The sequence below is a fragment of the Bos taurus genome, chromosome 7 (genome assembly GCF_002263795.3).
Source record: "Bos taurus isolate L1 Dominette 01449 registration number 42190680 breed Hereford chromosome 7, ARS-UCD2.0, whole genome shotgun sequence".
In the NCBI taxonomy this organism is placed as follows: domain Eukaryota; kingdom Metazoa; phylum Chordata; class Mammalia; order Artiodactyla; family Bovidae; genus Bos; species Bos taurus.
This window is the reverse complement of record NC_037334.1, coordinates 19,289,718-19,315,651: the sequence shown is the minus strand read 5'-3', so window position 1 is coordinate 19,315,651 and position 25,934 is coordinate 19,289,718. Positions and strand designations below refer to the sequence as shown.

Genomic DNA, 25,934 nt, shown 5'->3' with positions numbered 1-25,934 from the left:
ACTCTTCAGAGTCCCTTGGACTGCAAGGAGATCCAACCAGTCAATCCTAAAGGAAATTAACCCTGAATATTCATTGGAGGGACAGATGCTGAAGCTGAAACTCCAATACTTTGGCCACCTGATGTGGAGAGCTGACTCATTTGAAAAGACTCTGATGCTGGGAAAGATTGAAGGCTGGAGGAGAAGGGGACGACAGAGGATGAGATGTTTGGATGGCATCACCGACTCAAAGGACATGAGTCTGGGTAAACTCCGGGAGTTGGTGATGGACAGGGAAGCCTGGCAGTGCTGCAGTCCATGGGGTCGCAAAGAGTCAGACACAACTGAGTGACTGAACTGAACTGGGGCCAAAAAAAAAAAAAAAAGACTAGGTGACTTCGTTGAAAGGGTTTCTAAGAGTTTTTAGGGTAGCTACAAAGAACAGGAACTTCTGGACCTTTTCAGACATGGAGAAGAAACACTCTCACTCTTACTAAACACTGCCAGAGATTTTTTTTGTCCGAAAGAGTATCCCTGTTTGCACTCCCCCCGGAAGTGAACAGAAGGGCTTACTTCCCACATCTCTACCACCATGCTACTTTCTCTTTCTTAATTTGTATTGACGTGTTATTCACAAGCATAAAGCTTAAAGGGACAGCTCAGTGGGTTTGGGGGCATGTACACACTCTTTCTGACCCAGAGATCAAATCTGGGTCTTCTACACTTGCAGCCAGATTCTTTACCGTCTGAGCCACCAGGGAAGCCCTTCATATTTCACACACTCCCTCTAACCAACTTCCTTACCGAGATATATTAGAGGTGATTGCAACCGCTACAAGTCTCCGAGGGTCCCTTCTGTGTCCCTACCCACAGGACAACTGCCCGCCTGGTTTCTCTCATCATAGCTTTAGTTTTGGTTTTGAAACTTCATCAAAAGGGAATCAGAGTGTGAGTGTGTTTGCATCTTCCTTCTTTCCCTCAGCACCATGCCTGTGAGTTTCAACCACGTCCTTGAATATCAGTAATTCATCCTTGTTCCCATCTTTAAGTACTGGGAGAAACAGTTAAGTCTAAGCAGTAAGATGGAACAGGAAGAAGGCCAGTATGGTGGTCTCAAGCAGTTTGGCAAGCTATTTCTGTAAAGGGTTAGATAGTAAGTCTTTTCAGCTTTGCAGGATTCAGGAGGTCTCCATTGTGTAATTTTGCTTTAAAAATGTACAGATTCTTAGCTTGTGAGTCATGCCAAAAGTCAAATTCTTTGGATAGTATTGGCCCTTGGGCTGGTTTGCAGACTTTTACTCTAAATCATTTTACCACACTGCCTGACACACAGCAAGTATTCATTTCTGAGTCGACAGGCAAATTTTCCATGGCATCTATAATTCTGAATATATTTTTATGTGTTCCTTTTCTTACTACTACCCCAAAATATTTAATCTTTTTTTATTTTTGAAAAATAATTGACATACAATAGAGCATTAAACTTAGGCGTACAACATAACCGTTTGATGTATGTATATATTGGGCTTCCCTGGTGGCTCAGATGGTAGAGAATCTGCCTGCAATGCCAGAGACCCAGGTTTGATCCCTGGGTTGGGAAGATCCCCTGGAGAAGAAAATGGCAACCCACTCCAGTATTCTTGCCTGGAGAATTCCATGGACAGAGGAGCCTGGTGGTCTACAGGTCACGGGGTCACAAAAAGTTGGACACGACTGAGTGGCTACCACACACAATATATTAACAATATATCCGTGAAAGGACCACGATATGTCTAGGTAACATCTATCACCTCACATAGTTAGACATTTTTCTTTTCTTATGATGAGAACTTTAAGACCTACTCTCACCAACTTTCAAATACACAATGCAGTATTGTTTTATTAATGTAACTTTATTTTTGGCTGCACTGGGTCTCCTTTGCTGCTCAGGCTTTTCTCTATTTGTGCTGAGCAGGGGCTACCCTGTAGTTGCAGCACGTGGACTTCTCATTGCAGTGGCTTCTCTTGTTGCAGAGCATGGGCTCTAGGGTGTCTGGGCTTCAGTAGGTGCAATTCGAGGGCTCCAGAGCTCAGGCTCAGTAGTTGTGGCATGTGGACTTAGTTGCTCCTCGGCACGTGGGATCTTCCTGGATCAGGGATCAAACCCATGTCTCCTGCGTTGGCAGGCAGATTCTTTACCACTGAGTCACCAGGGGAGCCCCTGATGTGAATCATTTTTAAGTCTTTATTGAATTTGTTACAACATTGCTTCTGTTTTATGTTTTGGTGTTTTTTTGGCCACAAGGCATGTGGGATCTTAGCTCCTCAACCAGGGATCGAACCTGCACCTCCTGCATTGCAAGATGAAGATCTTTAACATGGACCACTAGGGAGGTCCTGACCTTAGGATCTTTAAGTACACCACTCCACAGAATCTTTGCACAGAACTGCACTGAGCTGGTTATCAATGAAACCGAGGGCTAGAGAGGCAAAAGACCCCACCCAGGGTCACACAGCAGGGACCTAGGAGCTGGCCAGTGGACCCACGTCCTATCACCAAGCTGGAGTCCAGCATGGCCAGGCCAGCACAGGACGCCGAGCCCTTGAGAGCATGTCGTAAGTAGAATGAGCACAGTCTCGCCTTCACCAACATGGTTGACAGTAGGCGGACCCTTCCCCACTGTGTGCTCCATCTATAAAGCTCAATACCAAGGGCTTCCCTGGCAGTCCAGTAGTCAAGATTTCACACTCCCAATGCAGGGTGCCTGAGTTCGACCCCCGGCAGGGGAACTAAGACCCCACATGCCACATGGCACAACCTAAAAAAATAATTTAAATGAAATAAAATACAGCACAAGACCAAAAAGGTTTGTACATGAAGTGTACGGAATGGCCCTGGGCCAAAGTGGGTGGAGAATTTGGTTGCTGTGTTTTCTCTGTAAGCAAATATTAGCACAGCAATGGGAACACGGCCAGTCCCAGAAATGGATAGAAATTTTGGAAACCCCAAACTGGCAACCTTGAATTCCTCAAAGCCAGGACAAGTTCCCTGAGTCTACTGTAATAAATGGCCACAAACACAGCGGCTGGAAACCGCACACGTTATCATCTGACAGTTCTAGAGGTCAGAAATCTGGAGTCTTTTATATATATATAATTTATATGTATATGTGTGTGTGTGTGTGTGTGTGTGTGTTAGTTGCTCAGTTGTGTCTGACTCTTTACGACCCCAGGGACTGTAGTCTGCCAGGCTCCTCTGTCCATGAGATTCTTCAGGCAAGAACACTGGAGAGGGTTGCCGTTCCATTCTCCAGGGGATCTTCCAGACCTAGGGATCAAACCTGTGTCCCCTGCATTGGCAGGTGGATTCTTTACCACCTGACCCACCAGGGAAGCCTGATAATAACGGTATCATTCTCTAAAAACATACTGATACGTCTCCAGTCGATAATGTTCAGGTGAAAAAAGACATATTAATATGTCTGGTAACTAATGTGTTAATTGAATCCCATTTGTAAAGTCTCCTTTGCCATGTGAGAAATCAGGTCATCAGCATCTTTCGGGGGTCACAAAGTTCCCCGACACGCCTGGGAAGGCCCAGTACAGGAAAAGCGGTGGGCTTCTCCCTTCCTCTGGCTGCCTGGGACGTAACAACCGGGGCAAGACTCTGGCAGGTGAGTGGGGGGAAGATGAAAGACCCCCACAGCCCAAGAAGGCCATACAGAGACTCCAGAGTTGTTCAGCTGCTGAAAAATAAAAAAACCACACACACACATATACACATATATATGAGGCCTGGACTTTGCAGGTAAAATTTATTAAGGCAACACTGAAGCCTCCCGCACCCAGGGCTCGCTGGGCAGGCCTGAGCCCCCTCCTGCTCCAGACTGAGTGTCAGCTGCCCTGGCCCCACCTCACCCACAAGAGGCTCACCTCCCAGAGGTCCAAGTCCACTAGCTTCAGGCTGATACCCAGGGGCCTCAATGTAGAAAAAGGGTGTGGGATGTAAGAACTATATTCCTGGTTTTTAAGGAAGAAAAAAAATTTGGAACCCTCTAGAAAAAAAAATTTTTTTTCCCTAGAACTCTTGTCCTAATGACGGATGTGATGCTCAGGACATGCTTCCTCCAAGCATGGAGAGGATGAGGGACAGGTCAGATTTGAGAACCTCAGCTTCCTGAGGTGCGTTCCCAGTAAGGGGTCCCCTGTCACTTGCCAGCCCCTCGGAGAAGGCCAGAGCCCTCTGAGCCCTCCTCCAGCCTCTCCTATTTCTTCTTTTCTGGGGCTTTCTCGACGATTCCGGGGGCGAAGGGGCCCACCAGCCACATGATGGGTGTGTTCTGGGCCACATACTCCACCAAGTGGTCCAGGGCCTCTCGGGCCCTGGCCACCTGCTCGCGGCTCCGTGTCAGGACGCTGCTGGAGAGATCCTGGAAGGAGTGGATGCCAGAGAAGGTGGCTTGGAGGTCCTCTACCTGCTGGCGAGCCTGTAGCGCCTGGTCCTTGATGTGGGCAGGCAGACCCTGGAGGCCGGAGCCCAGCGAGGCACAGGTGGTCTGGAGCTGCTGGGTGATGTCACGGAACATGGCGAGTGTCTGAGACTCGACCTGCTGAGAAGGGGCGGGTAGGGGCATGACATCACCCTTTGCTTTGGGGGTAATAGGACTCAAGGGGCTTCCCAGGTGGCTCAGCGGTAAGGATTCCACCTGTCAATGCAGGAGATGTGGGTTCGATCCCTGGTTCGGGAAGATCCCCTGGAGAAGGAAATGGCAACCCACTGCAGTATTCTTGCCTGAGAAAATCCCATGGACAGAGGAGCCTGGAAGGCTAGAGTCCACAGGGTGACAAAGGGTGACAAAGAGTCAGACATGACTTTTGACACGACTGAACCACAACAACAGGCCCCAAAGACCAGGAAAGAGGAAATGGGGGTATTCCACCCGCCTTGGGGAAAGCCTTTCCCCAGGGCATGGAGGCTCAGAATACCAGTGCTTCGAGTTTCAAACCGTGCCAGGTAATTGCCAGTCAAATTGAAAAACAGGCACAGAGATATTTTCAAAGAAGATACGCAGAACAATAAGCACATGAGAAGATGTTCAACCTCATCAGACATCAGGGAAGTGTGGCTCAAACCCACGATGAGATGATTTGGGTAAAAGACAGACATGGGGGCTTCCCTGGTGGTCCAGTGGTTAAGAATCTGCCTGCTAAAGCAGGGGACACAGGTTCGATCCCTGGTCTGGGAAGGTTCCCACGTGCCTCGGGGCAACCAAGCCCGTGCACCCCGGAGCCTGTGCTCTGCAACAAAAGAAGCCACCTCAGAAAGAGCCCTGTGCACCAAGAGAAAGAATAGCTCCCACTTGCTGCAACTAGGGAAAGTCTGTGCAACAACAAACACCCAGCACAGCCAAAAGACAAAAAAAAAAACTGTTTAAAAAAAAGACATATATGGGACTTCCCTGGTGGTCCAGTGGTTAAGGCTCTATGCTCCCAATGCATGGGGTCCCTGTTCCATTCCTGGTCAGGGAACTAGATCCTGAATGTTGCAACTCAAGGTCCTGAGTGCCACAACAAAGGCCTGGAACAGCCAAATAAATCTGAAAAAAAAAAAAAGATCGAACAGGCACTGGTGAGGATGGGAAGAAATTGGAACCCTCATATACTGGAGCGCAGCAGTCACTCTGGGAGACGTTCTGACAGTTCCTCAAAATGGTAAGCTGTAAGCCTAAGTGCGCACTTGACTCAGCAATTCCACCCCCTAGACTTCCGCCCGAGAGAAAAGAAAACGCATGTCTGTGCCAAGACTGGTACACAAATGCTCAAAGGGGTGTTATTCACAGCCGCCGAAAGCGGAAACAACCCAAATGCCCATCTGCTGGCAAACGGGGACACAAAATGTGGTTCATTCGCACGCCGCCACGTTCTTGCGCCATATGAAGGGGTGCAGCCCTGACACTTGCTGCCACGTGGATGGACCTTGAAGCCAGACACAGATGGCCACATGGTGTATGATTCTATTGATAAGAAACATCCATAGGGACAAAGTACATTTGCAGTTTCCAGGGCATGGAGGAAGATAGAAATGGGCTGTTATGATACTAGGGAGACAGTCTCCTCTTGGGGTGATGGGAATGCTCTGAATCATTAACACAGGTGATAGTCACACAACCCATGAATATACTAAAAACCAATAAATTGTACACTTTAAATGGGTCAGTTGTACAGTATGCGAATTATATCTCAAAACTTCTTTAATTCTGGTCTCACCGTACAGTATGTGGGATCTTAGTTCCCTGAACCAGGGATTGAACCGAGGCCACAGCAGTGAAAGTCCTGAGTCCTTAACACACTGGACCACCAGGGAATTCCCTCAAAACTCTTTTAAAGTACAAGATACTGAATTTTACACCTCAATAAATTCGTTTTTAAAAAAGTGTTTTTTTTTTTTTTTTTTAAATGAGAAGGTCTGGAAGAACTTTTGAGGCCGAAGCTGTAAGCAGTGGGGGAGACCATGGTTGAGATAAGAGTCCTCGAAAATTCCTGAGTCTGGGGAGGAAATCAAAGCAGGTAGGGACCCTAGACTGTCCTGAGCCTGGTCAGCTGAGGACTCTGGCTTTGAACCTGGCCAGGAGGTGCTGCCAGGATCAATATCTATTTTCTCTTCAGCAGTTGGGGGGTTGGGGAAGATGGTTTTAAGTGGTTAGGGTCTGAATGCGCAACAGTTTTACAGAGATACTCACAATATCTTTAGAAATATCATTTTTTAAACACTGCGTGCCTTATGTGTCAATGTGTGTGTGTGTGTGTAAAGTAACTCTTATACCAGGAAACTCATGCTTTTAAGTGAAAAATTCAGTGATTTTTTTTTTTTTATAGTACATTCACCAGGTAGTGCAACCAGCCCTTCTATCTAATTTCAGAACATTCCATCAGCCCAAAAGAAACTCCAAAAAAAAAGGGGGGGATTCCTTAGCGGTCCAATGGTTAGGACTCTGAGCTGTCACTGCCAGGGGCACAGGTTTGATCCCTGGTCAGGGAACTAAGATCTCATAAGCCTCCTGGCTTAACCAAAAAATAAAAAAATAAAAACACAGAAAGAAAAAGAAACTCCATCCCTACTTACCCCTCTCCCAGCTCCCAACAACCACTCATCCACTCTCTGTGTCAAAAGATCGGCCTGTGCTGGACGTTTCCCATCAATGAAGCCCCACCCTGTGTGTCCTTCTGTGTCTGCATCTCTCAGCATCGTGTTCTCAGGGTGCGCCCACATGGTAGTGAGTGTCAGGCTCCCCTCCTTTCGCAGCCAAGTGATGCTCCCGTGTGTGGAAGGACCACATGTTGTGATGCGTCACCTGCTGGTGGACATCTGGGTTGTTCCCCTTTGTGAATGTTGTGACTCAAACACTGCTATAAACACGTATGTGCATTTCACCTCAATGACCCTGCAGATGGTCCCGCACCCCATTCACAGATGGGGAAATTGAGGCCCAGCGAGGTTAGGCTGAGAACCTACAGTGCTAGGATATCAAAAGAGTCCCTAACACAGAGAGGCTATGGTTCAGAATGAGGCACGAGGATTGTTTAAGGCAGCAACTCAGTGAAAGCATGGATGAGTGACACCTGCTGCTGCTGCTGAGTCGCTTCAGTCGTGTCCGACTCTGTGCGACCCCATAGACAGCAGCCCACCAGGCTCCCCCGTCCCTGGGATTCTCCAGGCAAGAACACTGGAGTGGGGTGCCATCGCCTTCTCCGTGAGTGACAGCACAGGTGGCAAAGTCAGGGCTCATTCAAGAGACCAGCGCTTGCCATAGACTGGAGGGGCCAGAGCGTGTTAGTGAGGAGCTGTCGTGAGGAGCCTGGCGGGTAAATATGAAGGATGTCATGGGACCCTGGGATGGGGGAGAGGAGTCAGTCACTCGGTCGTGTCTGACTCTGTGACCCTATGGACTGTAGTCGGCCAAGCGCCTCTGTTCATGGGATTTTCCAGGCAAAAATACTGGAGTGGATTGCCATTTCCTCTTCCTGGGGATCTTCCCGACCCAGGGATTGAACCGGCGTCTCCTGCACCTCCTGCATTGGCAGGTAGATTCTTTTATCACTGAGTCACCTGGGAAGCCTGAGGAGTCAGGACTCAAGAAAATGGAGCATGGCTTAGAATTCAGCAGGTAGAGACCCATCCCAATCAAGTGCCCTGTGGTTCAGAAGCAATATGCGCACCCAAGAGTAGAAATCCGGGCAGGCATCCTGGAGGAGTTGTCATCAGGTCCTGAAGGCAGTTAATGGGAAGAGAGGCTGGGGAAAGCGTGTGGAGAGGCGAGCCAGGGCCCCAAGCACCCAGTGCCACCCCCGGTGGGTACCTCTGGCTTGGCCGCGTTCTCCTCCGGGCCCTGCAGCCGCTTCTGGTTCCAGCCAAGCCACATCTGGTGTAGTTTCTCCTGACCCTCCACCAGCTTCTGATCGACGCCCTGCTTGATGGTTTCCATCTGGGGCAGAGGGAGATAGATGGTGGCTGCCTCAGGGCTTGAATGAAGCTGGCAGAGCCCCTGGGGGTCCACAGGAATGCTGGAAGAGGCAAGAATCCACAGGGAACCCAGGGGGTTGGAGCCCTGAACCCTAGGACCTTAGGCTATGACTTCATTTGAAGACAGGTCTTCAAAGAAGTGATTAAGCTAAAATGAGATCATTAGGGTGGACCTAAAAGATGCTTGCTCCTTGGAAGAAAGGCTATGACAAATCTAAACAGCATATTAAAAAGCAGAGACATCTCTTTGCCAACAAAGGTCTATATAGTCAAAGCTATGGTTTTTCCAGTAGTCATGTATAGATGTGAGAGTTGGACCATAAAAAAGGCTGAGTGCTGAAGAACTGATGCCTTCGAAATGTGTTGCAGAAGACTCTTGAGAGTCCCTTGGGCTGCAAGGAGATCAAACCAGTCAATCTTAAACAAAATCAACCCTGAATATTCATTGGAAGGACTGATGCTGATGCTGAAGCTCCAATACTTTGGCCACCTGATTGAAGAGCCGACTCAATGGAAAAGACCTCGACGCTGGGAAAGGTTGAGGTCACAGAACATGAGATGGTTGCATAGCATCATCGACTCAATGGACATGAATCTGAGCAAACACTGGGAGATAGTGAAGGACAGGGAAGCCTGGTGTGCTAGAGTCCATGGGGTTACAAAGAGTCGGACATGACTTAGCAACTGAACGACGACAACGTTTTTGTATGACTGGTGTCCTTAAATGAAAAGGGGCTGTCAGGTGGACTTCCCTGGTGGCGCAGTGATTAAGACTCTGAGGCTCCACTGCGGCGCGCACAGGTTCAATTGCTGGTCGGGGAGGGAACTAAGCTTCTGCATGACGCACAGCGTGGCCAAAAAGAAAATAAACGAATGAAATGTTTTTAAAAGGGGGATGTTAGGACACAGACCCATGGTGGGATGACCAGGTGAGGACACAGGGAGAAGACAGCATCCACACGCCAAGGAGCGAGGCCTCAGAAAGAACCAACCCTGCTGACATCTGGATCTTGAACTCTCAGCCCCTAGAACTGTGAGGCAATGAATGTGTGTTGTTTAAGCTGCCCAGTTTGGGGTACTTGTTACAGCAGCCCCAGCAAACTCAACCAGGACTGCAACCTCATGAGCCGGCCCAAGCAGATATGCAGAATGGGGAGGAATAAACCAGCAGGCTTGGGGCGGGCTCACTGGTGCATATGCTGCTTGCCACTGCCCTCGTCACCGAACCGTCTCACCATGGACCTCACCAGGATAAGCGTCTGTGACAGCTGGTGCAGGGCCTCCTGTGCCCTCTGCCTGGTGTTCTGCAGTTTGCCCAGAGAGTGTTCGTAGGCCCGCTGGCGCAGCCTCTCCGACAGGGAGCCCAGACGCACGAAGTAGCTCTGCTCCTGGCGCTGCTGGGCCACCGAGGCGATGTCGAAGCCCTCAAGGGATGTGGCGAGGCGGGCTGCGGTGGGGAGGCAGGAGAAGCGTGGTGAAGGCAGAGTTTATGCCCCGGTCTGCAAGTGTAAAAGGATCTCCCTGCCTTGGCTTTTACCTCATCTGTGAAATGGGTAGGATGGGGGCCAAATATCCTGGGATTAAGAGGCCTTAGACTAATGTGAGGGTCTGAAAACTACGACCCTTGGACTGTATCTGTCCTGCCTCCAGTTTTATATGATCCAACCCGTGAATACAATTGTTCATGTTCGTTATACGCTGTCTACAGCAGCTTTCAAACTATAGTGGCAGAGTATGTGGCCTCTTAGCCTGCAGAGATTAAAATATTGTCTGGGAATTCCTGGTTGGTCCAGTGGCTAAGACTCTGCGCCCAGTGCAGGGGGCCTGGATTCGATCCCTGGTCAGGGAACTAGATCCAACACGTTGCAACCAAGAGTTTGCATGCCTCAACTAAAGATCTCGTGTGCTGCAACTAAGACCCCGTACAACCAAATAAATATTTTAAAAAATACGTTCATTATCTGATCCTTTACAAAAAGAGTTGGCCAATGCTGCCTGTACAGGTCCTAGCATATATTAATAGTGGTCAATCTTTTACAAGGTTCTAGGCACTCTGCATGCTTTCTGTTTTGTCTTTTTTTTTCTGGCCATGCTGTGTGGCATTCGGGAATCTTAGTTCCCCGACCAGGAATCAAACCCGTGCCCCCTACACTGGGAGCCCGGATTATTAACTACTGGACCACTAGGCAAATTCCTCACATGTATTCTTATTAAATCTTAACAGTTCTAAAAAAAAAAATCTTAACACTTCTAATAGGGAAGCGCCGTCATCCCATTTTTACAGGTGGGGAAACTGGGGCTCAGAGAGATTAATTGACTTGCCGAAGGTCACACAGCTGGGGCTCCACAAGTCAAGATCTGACGCCAGGCCCCATGTTCTTAACCACGATACTTGACTCTCCATGAGAAGTCTGAGCCACAAGAGAACCATCTTCACAGCAGTTAAGGAAAAGTTAGGACTGTCTAGTCCAGAAAATACTCGTAAAGTTACAAGGTAACAGGAATGGAAATCCATCTGTCTTGATAGTTTGATCCTATCTTATTCTGCTCCCTGTAGACTTTAATATAGTAGCTCTTAAAGTTTGAGTTTTGTAAGTAACCTTATCTGGATTTGAAATGCCCTATAGCAGGGTCTGCAAATACAGCCCCTGGGCTGAATGCCACCTACTTTCGTCAACAAAATTTTTTTGACATGTAGTCATACCCCTTCATTTACCTACTGACTACACTTCTGTGCTACAATGGCAGAGTTGCATAGTTGGAACAGAGGGTGTATGGCCCAAAAAAGCCCAAATTATTTACCACCTGGCCTGTCAAGAAAATGTGGTCCCCTGAAAAAAAGTTATACTTAAAAAAAAAAAAGGAACCCCCCTGGTGGTCCAGTGGTCCAGACTCCAAGCTCCCAATGCAGGGAGCCCAGGTTCAATCCCTGGTCAGGGAACTGGATCCCACATACCACAACCGAGAGTTCACCCGCTGCAACTAAAGATCCTGCCTGCCACAACAAAAACTGAAGGTGTGTTCTGCATTCTGCAACTAAGACCCAGAGCAGCCGAATAAAATAAATAAATCATTTTTTAAAAAGTAAATAAAAGTAAAAACTAAATGAGAAAGACAACAAGGACCTACTCTATAGCAAAGGGAACTATACTCAATATCCTGTAATATATTCTTTTCCTCTAATGGAAAAGAATCTAAAAAAGAATATATTCATATACGTATGTAAAATGGAATTACTTTGCTGTATACTTGAAACTACCACAACATTGTAAATCAACTATATTCCAATAAAATTTTTTAAACTTCCCAAAAAAGGATTATACAATGTATAAAACAAATGACTGAACAAAAGTACTAAACACCCGGGACATTTAAAAGCAACAAAAGCAAAAGTCAGCCTCTTGGGAAAAACAAACCTGCCCCATTCTCCTGACCAAAGGCAAGTCTGTAAAGGCCAAATCCAAACCAACAACATTCTGAACCCAGGCTACTGGTCACAGCTTCTCCATGGCCCTCTGGGAACCCTGCAGCTCTGCCCTCGGAAGTGAAAGCAGCTTCGTTATTTAGGCCAAGGCTGTCTGACAACTGACTCATTGGAAAAGACCAATGAGAAATGACTCATTGGAAAAGACCTGATGTGGGGAAAGATTGAGGGCAGGCGAAGGGGACAACAGAGGATGAGATGGTTGGATAGTATCACCAACTTGATGGACATGAGTTTGAGCAAGCTCTAGGAGTTGGCGACAGACAGGGAAGCCTGGTGTGCTGCAGGCCACGGGGTCACAGAGGGTCAGACACGACTGAGCAACTGAACTGAACTGTCTGGTAGAGTCCAGGCATGTGGGAGCAAGCCGGCAGGGCCCCTGGAGGGGGCAGGTGGCCTTGGCAAAGGGGAGACCCAGGAGATGGGGGAGCAGGGCTGTTCTGGCAGAAGCCCATGAGTAGCGTCCCAGCTATAACATGGCACCTTAACTCACAGACCCCCCAGCACCTGAAGCCCCTCTCGGCACAATGATTTCATCCTTAGTTGCTGTTGTTTATTCACGAAGTCGTGTCCGACTCCTTGTGATCCCCTGGACTGTAGCCTGCCAGGTTCCTTTGTCCATGGGATTCCCCAGGCCAGATTAGTGGAGCTGGTTGCTGTTCCTTCCTCCAAGGGATCTTCCCCACCCACGGATCCAACCCACGTCTCCTGCATTGGTAGGCGAACTCTTTACCACTGAGCCACCAGGGAAGCTGTTCATCCTTAGCAGATGGACACAAAAGAAAGAAAATCAAAGCTGGTCAGATAGATCTGTTCTCTGAAGTGGCTCCCAGGCCTGGCTCACAACCTGCCTCCCTGCAAACTCTGCATCTTCCCCTGCCTTCTGCTGACCAAGACTCACAGCTGCATCTTACTCTGTCTGAGCACTAGGAGGGGCCAGCAGGCACTGCGCTTGGTGTGCAAGATGGACGACATCAGCCGGATCCCTTCCTTCAAGAGATGCAGGGTAAAGTTTTGAAAACTCAAAGGCCAAGTGACATGAGACCCTCAACCCAGGAGCTGCAGGGCCTGAGATCATTGGCCCTGCTCCCCCTGGATGGAGCGTGGTGTCTGGGTACACGTGGCCCTCGGGGACCCTTGTTGCCATGGGCACTAGTGTGTGCAATACTGGTACGGCTGGAAGTTCCCATCACGGTGTACAAAGGATGGCTGTGCCTTGAACGCAGGGCCAAGGCCAACTCCACGAGCCATAGGTATATGAAACCACGAGTAGGACTGGCCGCTTCGTCTCACCTCTTTCACCCCGGGTTTATTCCTGCCACCATCTGGTCCAGCCCCATCACAGCTCACCTAGACCAGCAGGGTCACCTGAACCTGTCTCCTTCGCTTCCCACCCCCGGTGTCTTTCCCACAGTAGCCACCAGAGGGCGTCTGTGAACACTGAGTCAGGCCCCGCCCCCTCTGCTCACAGTCTTCCAGGGTTCCCATTTCCCTAGGGGTAAAAGACCAAGTCCTCCCATGGCTCACAAGGCCCTTCACAATCTGCTCCGGTACCCTTGCTGCCCTTCCCTCTTCCCTCTCTCTCCCAGGCTCACTCTGCTCCAGCCACACATTCCACCTCCCTGCTCCTCCCACACACATCAGGCACCATGCTGTCCCCTGGTCTCTCTGCTCAGACATCAGCACAGCTTCATATACCTCAAGGCAAGGTCACCTCCTCAGAAACATCTCCTTTAATCTAATTGCTATACCCTTAAGGTTCCATGAGGGCAGAACTTTGTTCACTGACATATCCCTAGAACCTGGAAGCAGGTTTGGCATATAACCGGTGCTCATGGTTTGAACAGATAGATGCCTGGGTATGGGTGGAATGATAGAGAAGAGTTTCAGTGATTTTATTCGGGGACTTGAGCACCTGCTGGGCACCAGACAGGGGACACAGCTTCTGCTTTGTGGAATTGATGACTAGAGAAAAATTAGAGCCAAGAAGGGGGAGGTTTCAGGACACAATATGAACAAGGAATGGTGTGATTTTAGAGGTCTTATGAGGGGTGCGGGGGCTGTGTGGCATGTGAGCACAAAGCTGGAGGTGGAAGGGAACGAGCCATCTAGATGTCATGTAAGGGTTCCTGGTAGAAGAAAAGGCCAGTGCAAAGGCCCCGGTGTGGGAACATGGTCAAGGATGGGCAAGGAGGCCAGTGAGCCTGGAGCAGAATGAATGAGGGCAGGTGGGTAAGTACAAGGGAGCTTCCAGGAGGATTGAGGCTGTTACCCACAGGGAGATGGGAGCCCTGGAGGGCTGCGGGGAGAGGAGGGGCCTGACTTGAGTGCTCACAGGCGCCCTCTGGAGGCTGCTTCAGGGAGGACAGATACCATGCACCAGGGCAGAGGAACCAAGCTGACTGAGGTGGGCTAAGACAGATGGGGAGAAGCGGCAGGGACCAGATGACAGCCTGTGAGGGACAGACTCCAGGTGGCTGGGAGGGACCCATATCAGATGGTCTGGGGAGGGGCCCCAGAGTCAAGGCCTGCACTCACCGAGCTCAGCGTCCGTCATGGGCAGGTGGTTGTCCACCCACTCCTCCGACTTGCCCAGCACTGTGTCCACCCCGCTCAGCACCATCTGGCCGACACGGGAGCCCACAACTGAGTGGACACCGCTGGTCACCATGGACTTGGTCAAGTCTACGCCGCTCTGCACAGCACCCCGGGTGACGTCCACTGCCTCGGTGACTCGGGAGGCCACAGTGTCCTTGGCACTGGACACTGTGCTGGACACAGCCTGTCGGGCCCCTGACACCTTGGACGACACAAGCTCCTTGGTGTCTGCCAGGACCTACAAGAAGGACCAGCGTCAGCATCTCTATCCTCCCTTTGTACCTGGGTGCCCCGACCCCTGTGCCCCAGCCTCTACAAGGGGTGGGCTGAAGGGAGGAGCTCCAGCTCCCGGGTGACCCTGAAGGGTGAGAGCAGTTAAGATCACATGCTCTGGGGCTGGATGGCCCAGTTAGAGTCCTTGGCTTGATATATCCTAGCTGTGTATCCTCAGGCAAATCACTCGACCTCTCTGGGCCTCCACTTCTTCCCATGGTGTTATGGGCTAAAGGGTACTGAAGCCCCCAGGACTTCAAAATGTGACCGTATTTAGTGATGAGAACTTTAAGGTAGTAATTAAGGTAAAATGAGGCCATTATAGTGGATCCTAATCTAGTCTGTCTACATGCCTTGGGGCCAGAAAACCAAATCATAAAATAGAAGCAATACTAACAAATTCAATAAAAACTTTAAAGATGGTCCACATCAAAAAATCCAAAGAAAGTAGATTAAATAAAAATAACATTTTAAATAATTAAAATTAGTAACTGAGTTCCTCAGTCATACTGGCCACCTTCTAAGGGCCCAACACCCACATATGGTTGTTGGTTTCCACACTGGATGGTGCCGAGAAAGAACATGTGCCGAGAAAGTTCAGAGACCGGGCAGCCTGGTCCAGAGAAGGAACGGCACGTGCAAAGGTCCTGAGGAGCTCTGAGATGGGTGTGTTCACTGTCTCTGCTTTCCCCTGCCTCCCCAAGATGAAAGTTCCACGAAGGCAAGGGCTCTGTATCCATCACCCTGTCCCGTACATGTGGGCACTAATGTGACTGAACTGGAGGACGGAGGCCAGCACGGACAAAATGGAGCAACTGAGGTGGGCGTAGAGGGTCGGGAGGCGGTGGAGTCAGATCAGGTGGGACCACCAGAAACACTCTGGCTTTTTCTCTAGGCAAGGTGGAAGACCCTAGGGGGCTTTGGGCATATCTGGCTGGTGTTCAGAATGTTCCTCCAGCTGCTCAATGGAGAGAGGGTGGGAGAATAAATGCGGTCACATTTGTCTGCTATGGGTTAAGCTGAGACCACAGACCCCATACCCAGCTAGGCCCCCAGTCTTAGTGGAGCATCCTCCCCACCCCACCCCTCATGGAGGGGGTTAGTCACCTTCTCCGGCGGCTGCTGCAGGATGGGCAGATTCTCCTCCAGTTTGTCCAGCCCCCTGTGGGCGTATTCACTGGCCGAGGTGACTGTGGGGGTGGGCGTGGGGTGGGGGCAATAGACAGCTGATGGTTACTGCGCACGTACATCCCTCAGGGGCTCTGGGAGGGTCCACAGACACCACCCCGCCTCCCCCACCCGGAAATAGGCCAGAGTGGACGGTCCATGGGCTCCCATGCTTCACTCACGCTGGGGTTCCAGCTTAGACAGGATGGGCTGGGCCCCACTGACCGCAGCAGCCGTGAGGGTCTTCACCCCCTTCTCGGCCGCGTCGCAGACAGTCTTGACGTGGGGGTAGCTCTCCTTGGTGGACGTGTAGGCGGCGGTCACCATGTTGCAGGTGGAGCTGATGAGGGGCATGCCGGCCACGCGGTCCACCACACTGGGCTGTGGGCAGGGAGGCTCAGGCCGGGGACGTGGCTTGCCTCCCCTCCCTCTGCACTCACTCGGTTGCACAAGCCAGGCACTCCCTGGTTCCGCCAGGCGCTTCCTCTATCTTGGCCCGGCACCCCACTTGTCTGAACATGACCTTGACACCCATGGTGTGCCAGGCAGTGACGAGACATGAGAATCCACTGTCCTGGAGCTCAGGTCTAAAACTGATGTCAGTGAACTATGCCCCCCGTCCCACCCCCAGGGCCAGCCCACTACTTGCTTTTCCTTTTGCCTTTTTTTTTCCTAACAGCATTATTGAAATCTGGTTCATACGTCATAGAATTTCACCATTTTGAAATGCACGATTCAGAGGGTTTTAGTGCATTTGTTCACAAGGCTGTGTAACTCTCACTGTCTTAATTTCAGAACGTATTGATCGCTCTCAAAAGAAACTTGTTGTCATTGACTGTCACACCCTTGCCTACCAGCCCCTGGGAACCATGAATCCACTTTCTGTCTCTGTGGACTGCTGCCTGTTCAGGACACCTCACAAAAAAATGGAATCACACGTGGCCTTTTGTGTCTGGCCTCTTACACTCAGTGTCATTGTCAAAGTTCCTCCATGTAGTAGCATGTGCTGGTGCTTCACTCCTTTTTTTAAAAATTGTGGTCAAATACACATAAAACTTACCATTTAAATAATTACGTGCACAGCTCAGTGGCATTAAGTACACGTACATTGTTGTGCAACCGTTGCCAGCATCTGTCTCCAGATTCTCAGCTTCTTAAACTGAAACTCTGTTCCCTTTAAACACTGACTCCCCTCTCTTAGCCCCTGGCCCCACCACCTACGTGTCTCTATGGATTTGACTCCTCTAAGGAGCTCTTGTGAGTGGGATCAGACAGTATCTGTCCTTCTGTGCCTGGTTTCCCTCACTGAACATACTTTCAAGTTTCGTCCACACTGCACTGCATGTCAGTGCCTCATTGTTTCATGGTATGATATTCCATGCTACCTGGTTTTTGTAAATAAAGTTTTATTGGCACATGGCTATTCCCATTCATTTACGTATTGAACGTAGCCATTCTTAACCTACAAGAGCAGAACTGAGTAGTCAGACAGGCCTTGTGAGCCTCAGTTTCCTGACCCATAAAATGAGAAGTCATTTCTGTCCTAAAGGAGTTGCAAAGGTGACCCGTGAGAAGACGCATACAGAAGACTTAAGTCTCATAGGTTCTACCTGTAGAATCTGTGCAATCGCCAGTCCCAGGATTGGGAGTACTATTCCAATTTTACAGACAGGTAAACTGAGGCAAGAAGAAGCTAAGTAAGTCATCCGAGGTCCCAAAATTAGCCAATGGGAAAGCTGGACCTTGGACTCAGGCAGTCCTCCTTCAGCGTTTGCCCAGGAGGTCTCCTCAGAAGTTAATCACAAAGTTACCACAAAATCCAGCAATGCTGCTCCTATGATTCTAGAGACAGGAAAACACATGTCCACATAAGACTTGTACATGAATGTTCTCACCAGCACTATTCACAATGGCCAAGAAATGGAAAAAATCCAAATGTCTGTGAATTCGTGAATGGATACAGAAAATGTGGTAGAAAGCATGTTTTTAAAAATTCATAGCCTCCAAGGACTTCCCTGGTGGCTCAGTGGTAAAGAATTCACCTGCCAATGCAAGAGGTACAGGTTCCATCCCTGGGCCGGGAAGATCCCACATGCCACGGAGCAACCAAGCCTGTGCGCCACAACTGTATCGCCTGTGCTCGAGCCCGGGACCCAAAACTATCGAGCCCTGCGTCCTAAAGCCCGTGCTCCACAAGAGAAGCCACCACGATGAGAAGCCCCCACACTGCAATGAACTGTAGGCCCCGCTCGCCACAGCTAGAGAAAAGCCCCCCCACACACACAGCCTTCGAAGGGCTAACAGGCACAAAAGACTCTCCATATCACAAGTCGTTAGGAAAATTCAAGTCAAAACTACAATGAGATACCACCTCACACCCCACACTCACTGTGATGGCTACTATCAAGTGAACAGATATTAATAAGTGATGGTAGGAATGTGGAGAAATTGAAGCCCTTGTGTGCTATTAGCGGGAAAGAAAAATGATGCCGCCCCTACGGACAACATTATGGTGATCCTTAAGTAACTAAAAATGGAATTGCCATATGACCCAGCGGTTCCACTTCTGGGTATATAGACGAAAGCACTGAAAACAGAATCTCAAAGAGACATCTGTATACCCATGGTCAAAGAAGCTTTATTCACAACAGCTAAAACGTGGAAGCAAGCTGAGTGTCCTGTGCTCCGTGCACACAGTGGGATAGGATTCGGCCTTAAAAGGAAATTCTGATACAACACGGGTGAACCTTGAGGACATTATATTTGGTGAAATAAGCGAGACACGGAAGGACAAATACTATACGGTTCCACTTATGTGGTACCTAACGTAGAAGATTCTACTTCTTTTTTGGCTGTGCCTTGTGGCATCTCAACTCCGTGACCAGGGATCCAATCCTCACCCTCTACAGTGGAAGCACAAAGTCCTGAGACCACCAGGGAAGTCCCAGAAGGTTCTACTTTTATAAACATGATTCTACTTATTTTACTTCTACAAGATGTCCACTTGGTAAATCCATCGGCAGGAAGCAGGTTAGTGGTTGTCAGGGGCTGGGGGAGAGGGGAATGGGCCTGACTATTAGTGGGTGTGGGGTTTCGATTTGGGGTGAGGAAAGAGTTCTGGAATAAGACAGTGATGATGGTTGTACACTGTGAATGTACTTAATGACACTGACCTGCACACTTCAAAACAGGTAAAATAGTATATTTTTATGTTATGTGTATTTTACCGTAATTTTTAAAAAGGAATGAGAAAATTAATAAGGACCTACTATATAGCACAGAGAATTCTACTCAATATTCTGTAATCACCTATGAAAACAGACTCTAAAAAACAGTAGATATACATATAACTGACTCACCTTGCTGTATAGCAGAAATGAACATTGTATTAATAAATTATATTATTAATTGTATTAATAAATAAAAGTCAACTGATGCTGTTGTTTAGTCCTTAAGTCATGTCTGATTCTTTTGTGATCCCATGGACTGTAGCCCATCAGGCTCCTCTGTCTATAGGATTCTCCAGGCAAGAATACTGGAGTGGGTTGTCATTTCCTTCTCCAGGGGATCTTCCCAACCTAGGGATCGAACCCTCGTCTCTTGCATCCTGCATTGGCAGGAGGGTTCTTTACACAGAGCCACCAGGGAAGTCAGAATACTCCAATAAAAATTCATTTTTAAAAAAGTAAGGGGACAGAGCACCAACAGATGCTATCCGTACAACAGAGAGGGACCTCAAGCAGATAACGCTCAGTAAGAGAAGCGAGATACAAAAGGATATTGTAGCGTGCGTCTCCATTTATATGAAATGTCCAAAACAGGCAAATCAGTAGAGACAGAACCTAGATAAGGGGTTCCCAGGAAAGAGAAATGAGGAGTGACTGCTGGTGGGTACAGGGTCTCTTCTGGGGGGAGATGAAAAATGTCCAGTGTGGTGGTGACGGCTGCATATGGGTAGTTTACTAAAAATCATTGAGTAGTACTCTTCATAAGGCTAAACTTTTAAAAAATGCTTCATCATCTTTTTTTTTTTGGCCTTGTTATGTGGCATGTGAGATCTTGGTTCCCCCACCAGGGATTGAACCTATGCCCCCTGCAGTGGGCATGCAGAGTCTTAACCACTGGACTGCCAGGGAAGTCCTCATAAGGATGAATTTTATGGTATGTGTGCGCATGTGTTAGTCACTTAGTCGTGTCAGAATCTTTGAGACCCCACAGACTGTAGCCCATCAGGCTCCTCTTTCCATGGAATTCTCCAGGCAAGAACACTGGAGTGGGCTGCCATTTCCTTCTCCAATTACGGTATGTGAATGATACCTCTACCCTGGTGGCTAAGATGGTAAAGCGTCTGCCTACAATGCAGGAGACCTGGGTTCAATCCCTGGGTCGGGAAGATCTCCTGGAGAAGGAAACGGCACCCCACTCCAGTATTCTTGCCTGGAAAACCCCAAGGACGGAGGAGCCTGACCGGGCTACAGTCCATGGGGTCGCCAAGAGTCGGACACGACTGAGCGACTTCACTTTCACTTTCTATTTTTAAAAAATTGTTTATTAAAAGGGACTTTGGGGAACTCCCTGGCAGTTCAGTGGTTAGGACGCCTAGCGTTCACTGCTGAGGGCTCGGGTTCGATCCCCGGTTGGGGAACTAAGATCCTACGAGTCCTGGCATGGTCAAAAAAAAAAAAATGTAGCAAGGGGAATTTTATTTAAACTGGGAAGCAGAAGTGGAATTAGAAACTGACTTTCTTAGAAGGAGGACTCTAAGAGAACCTGCAGAGACAGGAAAGATCTGCCTGGGGGAGCCAGGCAGTTCAAACAGAGCTGCACCCCTGTTCTCCCAAGAGCCCTGGGATCCCCCAGTTCTCCCACCTTCGCCTGTTAATGGGGAACCTGCTAGGGTCTAGAACTCGACCCACTTGGAAGGGTGTCTCTGGATCCCCCTGTGCTGCGAGCAGCCTCCTGCCAAGGCTCGCGTGTGGGAAGGCTCCTCCCACAGATCCCAGGCCTTCCTCACCTGCTGTACCGGTTCCTCTGCCGTCACCTGGGTGCTGGCAGTGGCTTCAGTCTCGTCAGCAGACATTTCTCAGAAGCACGCACTGTGAGCAGAAGGACTAGTCAGGGTACAGCCGGCTCCTCGCTTCCCTCCATGGGCAAGTCCGAGTTCACACCTGCCCTCAGGGCTCCCCCACCCCCACCATTTCCTAGAACTCTGCCTCTAGATCAATTACATGCACTTGTGAGCCTGTTCAAAATGGTGCTGATTCATCAGGTCAGAAGTCTGCATTTCCAACAAGCTCCCAGCTGCTGCTCAAGCAGCTGGTCTTGGGGCCACAGCTTAAAGGGCGAGGTCTGCGCACAGCCCTCCAAGGGCTCACCTGTATCAGCTGTTTAGTCACTCAGTTGTGTCTGACTCTTTGTGACCCTGTGGACTGTTGCCCACCAGGCTCCTCTGTCCGTGGGATTTCCCAGGCAAGAATACTGGAGTGGGTTGCCATTTCCTTCTCCAGGGGTCTTCCCCACCCAGGGATCAAACCTCTAGCGCTGGCATATGGATTCTTTACTGCTGAGTCACCTGGGAAGCCCCACCTCTATCAATATTATGGTGCAAAACCCCTGGAGTTGTAAGTTGTCAGTTACTACTGGGTTTCAAGACACCTTCCCTTTGACCCAGAAACCTCACTGCGGGGACAGTCCCATACTGGTACTGCCACGTGGACAGAGACGTGTGTACCTGTGTTGCTAAAAAGAAGGGCAATAAAGATAGATAACAATGGTAGCCCAGGGCAGTGGCTGAAGACTGTAAAACTTACACATAATTGACACAGCCCACGTCTGGGAAGATGCCGTGGAAAAGGGAATGGCTACCCTCTCTAGTATTCTTGCCTGGAGAATCCATGGACAGAGGAGCCTGGCGGGCTACAGTCCCTGGGGTCGCAAAAGAGTCAGACACTACTGAGCAACTAACACAAGATATTGTTAAGAGACCAAAGGTGTGAGTGGGGCTAAAGTATTTGCTTATAAATCTTTAAAGAGACACAGGAAGAAAGATCGTGTAGCTGGGGCAAGCCTCTGACTTGTGAGCCAAGTAGATAATATTATCTGTTCAAAAAAAAATTAACGTTAAAAGAAAAAAGCTAGAAAGAACATGCCTGGCCCCAGTGCATGTCCCTCATGTCAGTCTCAGGGACGTGGGGAAATCAAGAGAGGTTCCCTGGGTGAATCTAATGCACACATTTGCAGGCAAGACAGCAGCAGCCACAGGTGCTCCACTTTCCTGGCCAGGTGGAAAACCTAGAGCCTTGTCAGATTACATTTCAGGAGTCCCAGCCCCACCTATGCTGGGCAAGTGGGCAAGGAGCTGATAACCTCGTAACCGATAACCTCATAACCTGATAACCTCAGTCCTCTTATCTGTAAAATGGGGCTAAACCTTCCTTAAGGCTGGTTCCCCACGTGCTTTTTTTTTTTTTTTTTTGGTCATACCACACTGCATGTTCCCTGACCAGGGATCAAACCTGTGACCCCCCCTGCAGTGGAAACTCAGAATCTTAACCACTGGACTGCCAAAGAAGTCTCCCCACAATGAATGACCCCCAAGGTCATTCTAGAAGCCTCTGGTGAACCCCTGACCTCGAGTCTGAGCATTTTCTTCCAGACATTGTGTTTGCCATTCCCTAAGTGGAACCCAGGCTTCCCAGAATCTGGGAAGTGGTAAAGACCCTGCCTGCCAAGGCAGGAGACATAAGAGAGGAGGGTTCGAACCCTGGTTTGGGAAGATCCCCTGGAGGAGGAAATGGCAACCCACTTCAGTACTCCTGCCTGGAGAATCCCATGGACAGAGGAGCCGGGCGGGCTACAGTCCATGGGGGTCACGAAGAGCTGTACGTGACTGAAGTGACTTAGCGTGCACATGCAGACACACGAATGGAACCCAGCAAACCAATGTTTTGAGAGCACCAGTTCTGGTTGTCCAAACTGGGTTCTAATCCCGGCTCTACAACTTGCTAGCTGTGGGAGCTTAGGAAGGCAACACCCCTTCTTGGAGCCTCATTTCCCACATCTATGAAATGGGGGTAACCATTCCTAGCACAGAGTCCCTGCGGATTGGAGGAGAGACTGCACGTGCTCACTCAGCTTGGGACCTGGCACGTAGCAGGCGCTCAGTAAACGGATCCATTTCACACCACTCTGTCTGCCACACAGAAACTGGTGAAACCAGCCAGGATTGAGCTTCTGCTTGGTACAAAGGTCCCCCACCCGGGAAGTGGGGCGAGGAGGCGCATCCAGCCCTGGTGATCATCATCTGACTCCTGTTCTTCCCCTCCCCTTCCCCTGAGCCTGAGTTCACCTGGACAGCACACAGGTCCTCCTTCCCATCCGTTTTGTCCATCCAGTCCCTCTGGAACTGGTTTAACCAAGAACGGCCATTGCAGATATCACACTCCCCTCCCCCATAAGAGTCCTTGGGGGTCAGCAACCTGCCTGCAGCGGGCCTCAGCTGTGAGAGCAAGAACTGGCTGAGACTGGAGTCACGCAGCCGTCCAACTGCAAGCAGGATATGCTCAGATCCAACTTCCAGAGTTCTCCAGAGAAGGAACCCAAGCCTCGGCTCCGGTTTTACAAACGTCCCAAGGACTCAGATAAGGGGTAGGCCTTCCCACCGCCACTTTGTGCAATCCACTGGCCACACCCACCCAGGAAAAGGAGGCGGGATTGGCCCCAGACCCTCCCAGGGTCAGCTGGGGTGCCAGAAGGAGAGCAAGGGAGGGGCCAAGTCCCCAGGCGCCAAAACCATTTGGAGAGGAAGGGGCTTTGCTAGGCAGAGGGACTGCTCCCCTGGTGGGGGTTGGGGGGGAATTTCTACGCGGAATGGGCTGCGGCTTGTCTCCAAAGTGCGTCAGCAATGCAGGAGGATGTGGTTTGGGACGGGGGACTTAGCCCCCCGCCCCATGCTGCCACTTCTAGGGTGTTCTTTCGTGCGCCTCCCCCCCGCCAAAGTCCTAGATATTGAGAGAACAAAGTCTGAAAGTCTAAGCCTGTTCCAGAAGTTGAATTTTTCTGGGGAGGGAAGAGTGCTCAGCCCAGGCTGTAGACCCCCTCCCCAGGCCGCGGAGACGAGCAGAGTCCCCAGGAAGGCCCTCCCTGTCCCTACCTCCCTTAGGGCACCCCAGGACTCAGCGGACCCCACCCCCACCTCAGTCGGGGCCCCTCGCCTCTCACCGCGATCAGCGGGACGTCAGGGGCGCAGCTGCCACTACTTCAAAGCCAGCTCCAAAACCGTCCTGGGCCGGACCAAGACCAGCGTTTATACTTCGGGGCGGGCGCCCGGGAGTGACGGGTCGGAGGACCAATCTGGTTGGGGGCCGCCTGCCGCCAGGCCACGCCCCTCGCCCGGCTTGGGACGTTGGAGCCATAAGTGAAGTCCAGGAAAGGGCGCCCTCCCTACTGTGCAGCCAGTTGGCGACACCCGTACTACCCCAGAGCCAGCCCGGGAGAGCCCCCTCCCCGTCTGGGACCCTGGGAACTCGGCGATGGGAGATGATCCTAGGGTCCCCTGTCCTTACCCAATCGAGGCTGTGAGAACTGAGAGATCATTGCGTGAGGCCTCCTTTCGTCAGGCGCCACCACTCCATCCCGACCTCCGAACGAGGGTGATGGAGCCGGCCCCATCTAGCATTATGAGCAACTTGCCCTGACCTGTATCGTGCCACTCAATCCTCACAACACTGTGTGCCCATCTATCACCTCATCTTACAGCTGAGTACGAAGATCATGGCATCCGGTCCCATGACTTCATGGGAAATATATGGGGAAACAGTGGAAACAGTGTCAGACTTTATTTTTGGGGGCTCCAAAATCACTGCAGATGGTGACTGCAGCCATGAAATTAAAAGGCGCTTACTCCTTGGAAGAAAAGTTATGACCAACCTAGATAGCATATTAAAAAGCAGAGACATTACTTTGCCAACAAAGGTCCGTCTAGTCAAGGCTATGGTTTTTCCAGTGGTCATGTATGGATGTGAGAGTTGGACTGTGAAGAAAGCTGAGCGCCGAAGAATTGATGCTTTTCAACTGTAGTGTTGGAGAAGACTCTTGAGAGTCCCTTGGACTGCAAGGAGATCCAACCAGTCCATTCTGAAGGAGATCAGCCCCGGGATTTCTTTGGAAGGAATGATGCTAAAGCTGAAACTCCAGTACTTTGGCCACCTCATGCGAAGAGTTGACTCATTGGAAAAGACCCTGATGCTGGGAGGGATTGGGGGCAGGAGGAGAAGGGGATGACAGAGGACGAGATGGCTGGATGGCATCACTGACTCGATGGACGTGAGTCTGAGTGAACTCCGGGAGTTGGTGATGGACAGGGAGGCCTGGCGTGCTGCGATTCATGGGGTCGCAAAGAGTTGGATACGACTGAGCGACTGAATTGAACTGAACTGAACTGAAGCCGAGGCCCAGAAAGCAGGAACCAGGGACAGTGCAGGCGCCAACCCTCTCTGATTCCTGGATCAACTCCCTCCTGAAGGTGTACCATTTGGATTCCCCCACCCTACCACCAGTCCCCCAAATCCTTTATTTTCTTTGCCTATAAACCAAGGTCTCAAACTCAGATGGCCCCAGGGACCAGGCAGAAGGTAAGTGCTTCTGCTTAAAAAAAAAAAGTGACAGCATGCCTTTTCTCCAGGGAGCAGAATTTTAACCCCGAGGGAGACACTCTAAGGTATTCACAGATCCATGGGGATTCCAGACTTAGATAAAGTGTCCTTCCTCTTAAAAAATTTGACCAAATGAAAATCAATGGAGCTGTGTGATAGAGTTTTCAGAGATTTGGGGAATGTTCTAGAACTCTGTGCCACCAACACCAGGTGGCTGTTGCACACCAAGAAACTGAACATACATGTTGAAGTAACTACAAGCAACTTGTCAGATTTCTGA

General features: G+C 49.9%; 1 protein-coding gene across 8 annotated transcripts; it reads right to left on the bottom strand.

Moving 5' to 3' along the window:
• Positions 1–3,745: 3,745 nt before the first annotated feature.
• PLIN3 (perilipin 3) lies at positions 3,746–24,287 on the bottom strand. Of its 8 annotated transcripts, none has more exons than XM_024994675.2 (9): positions 24,222–24,286; positions 21,812–21,926; positions 21,016–21,097; positions 16,184–16,382; positions 15,942–16,024; positions 14,502–14,799; positions 9,727–9,926; positions 8,316–8,441; positions 3,746–4,568 (listed from the first exon to the last, which is right to left on the bottom strand). In XM_024994675.2, the coding sequence occupies exons 3-9, from the start codon at positions 21,079–21,081 to the stop codon at positions 4,224–4,226; spliced, it is 1,317 nt and encodes a 438-aa protein (XP_024850443.1). In that variant the 5' UTR covers positions 21,082–21,097; positions 21,812–21,926; positions 24,222–24,286; the 3' UTR covers positions 3,746–4,223. The 8 variants fall into 8 exon arrangements, 6 of the variants coding, with proteins under 6 accessions (XP_024850443.1, NP_001070514.1, XP_015327561.1 ...); XR_003035405.2 differs by lacking the exon at positions 21,812–21,926 and adding an exon at positions 4,665–5,555 and having other exon boundaries at positions 4,480–4,565; XR_009495115.1 differs by lacking the exon at positions 21,812–21,926 and adding an exon at positions 4,665–5,555 and having other exon boundaries at positions 4,484–4,568.
• Between the last annotated feature and the right edge of the window lie 1,647 nt (positions 24,288–25,934).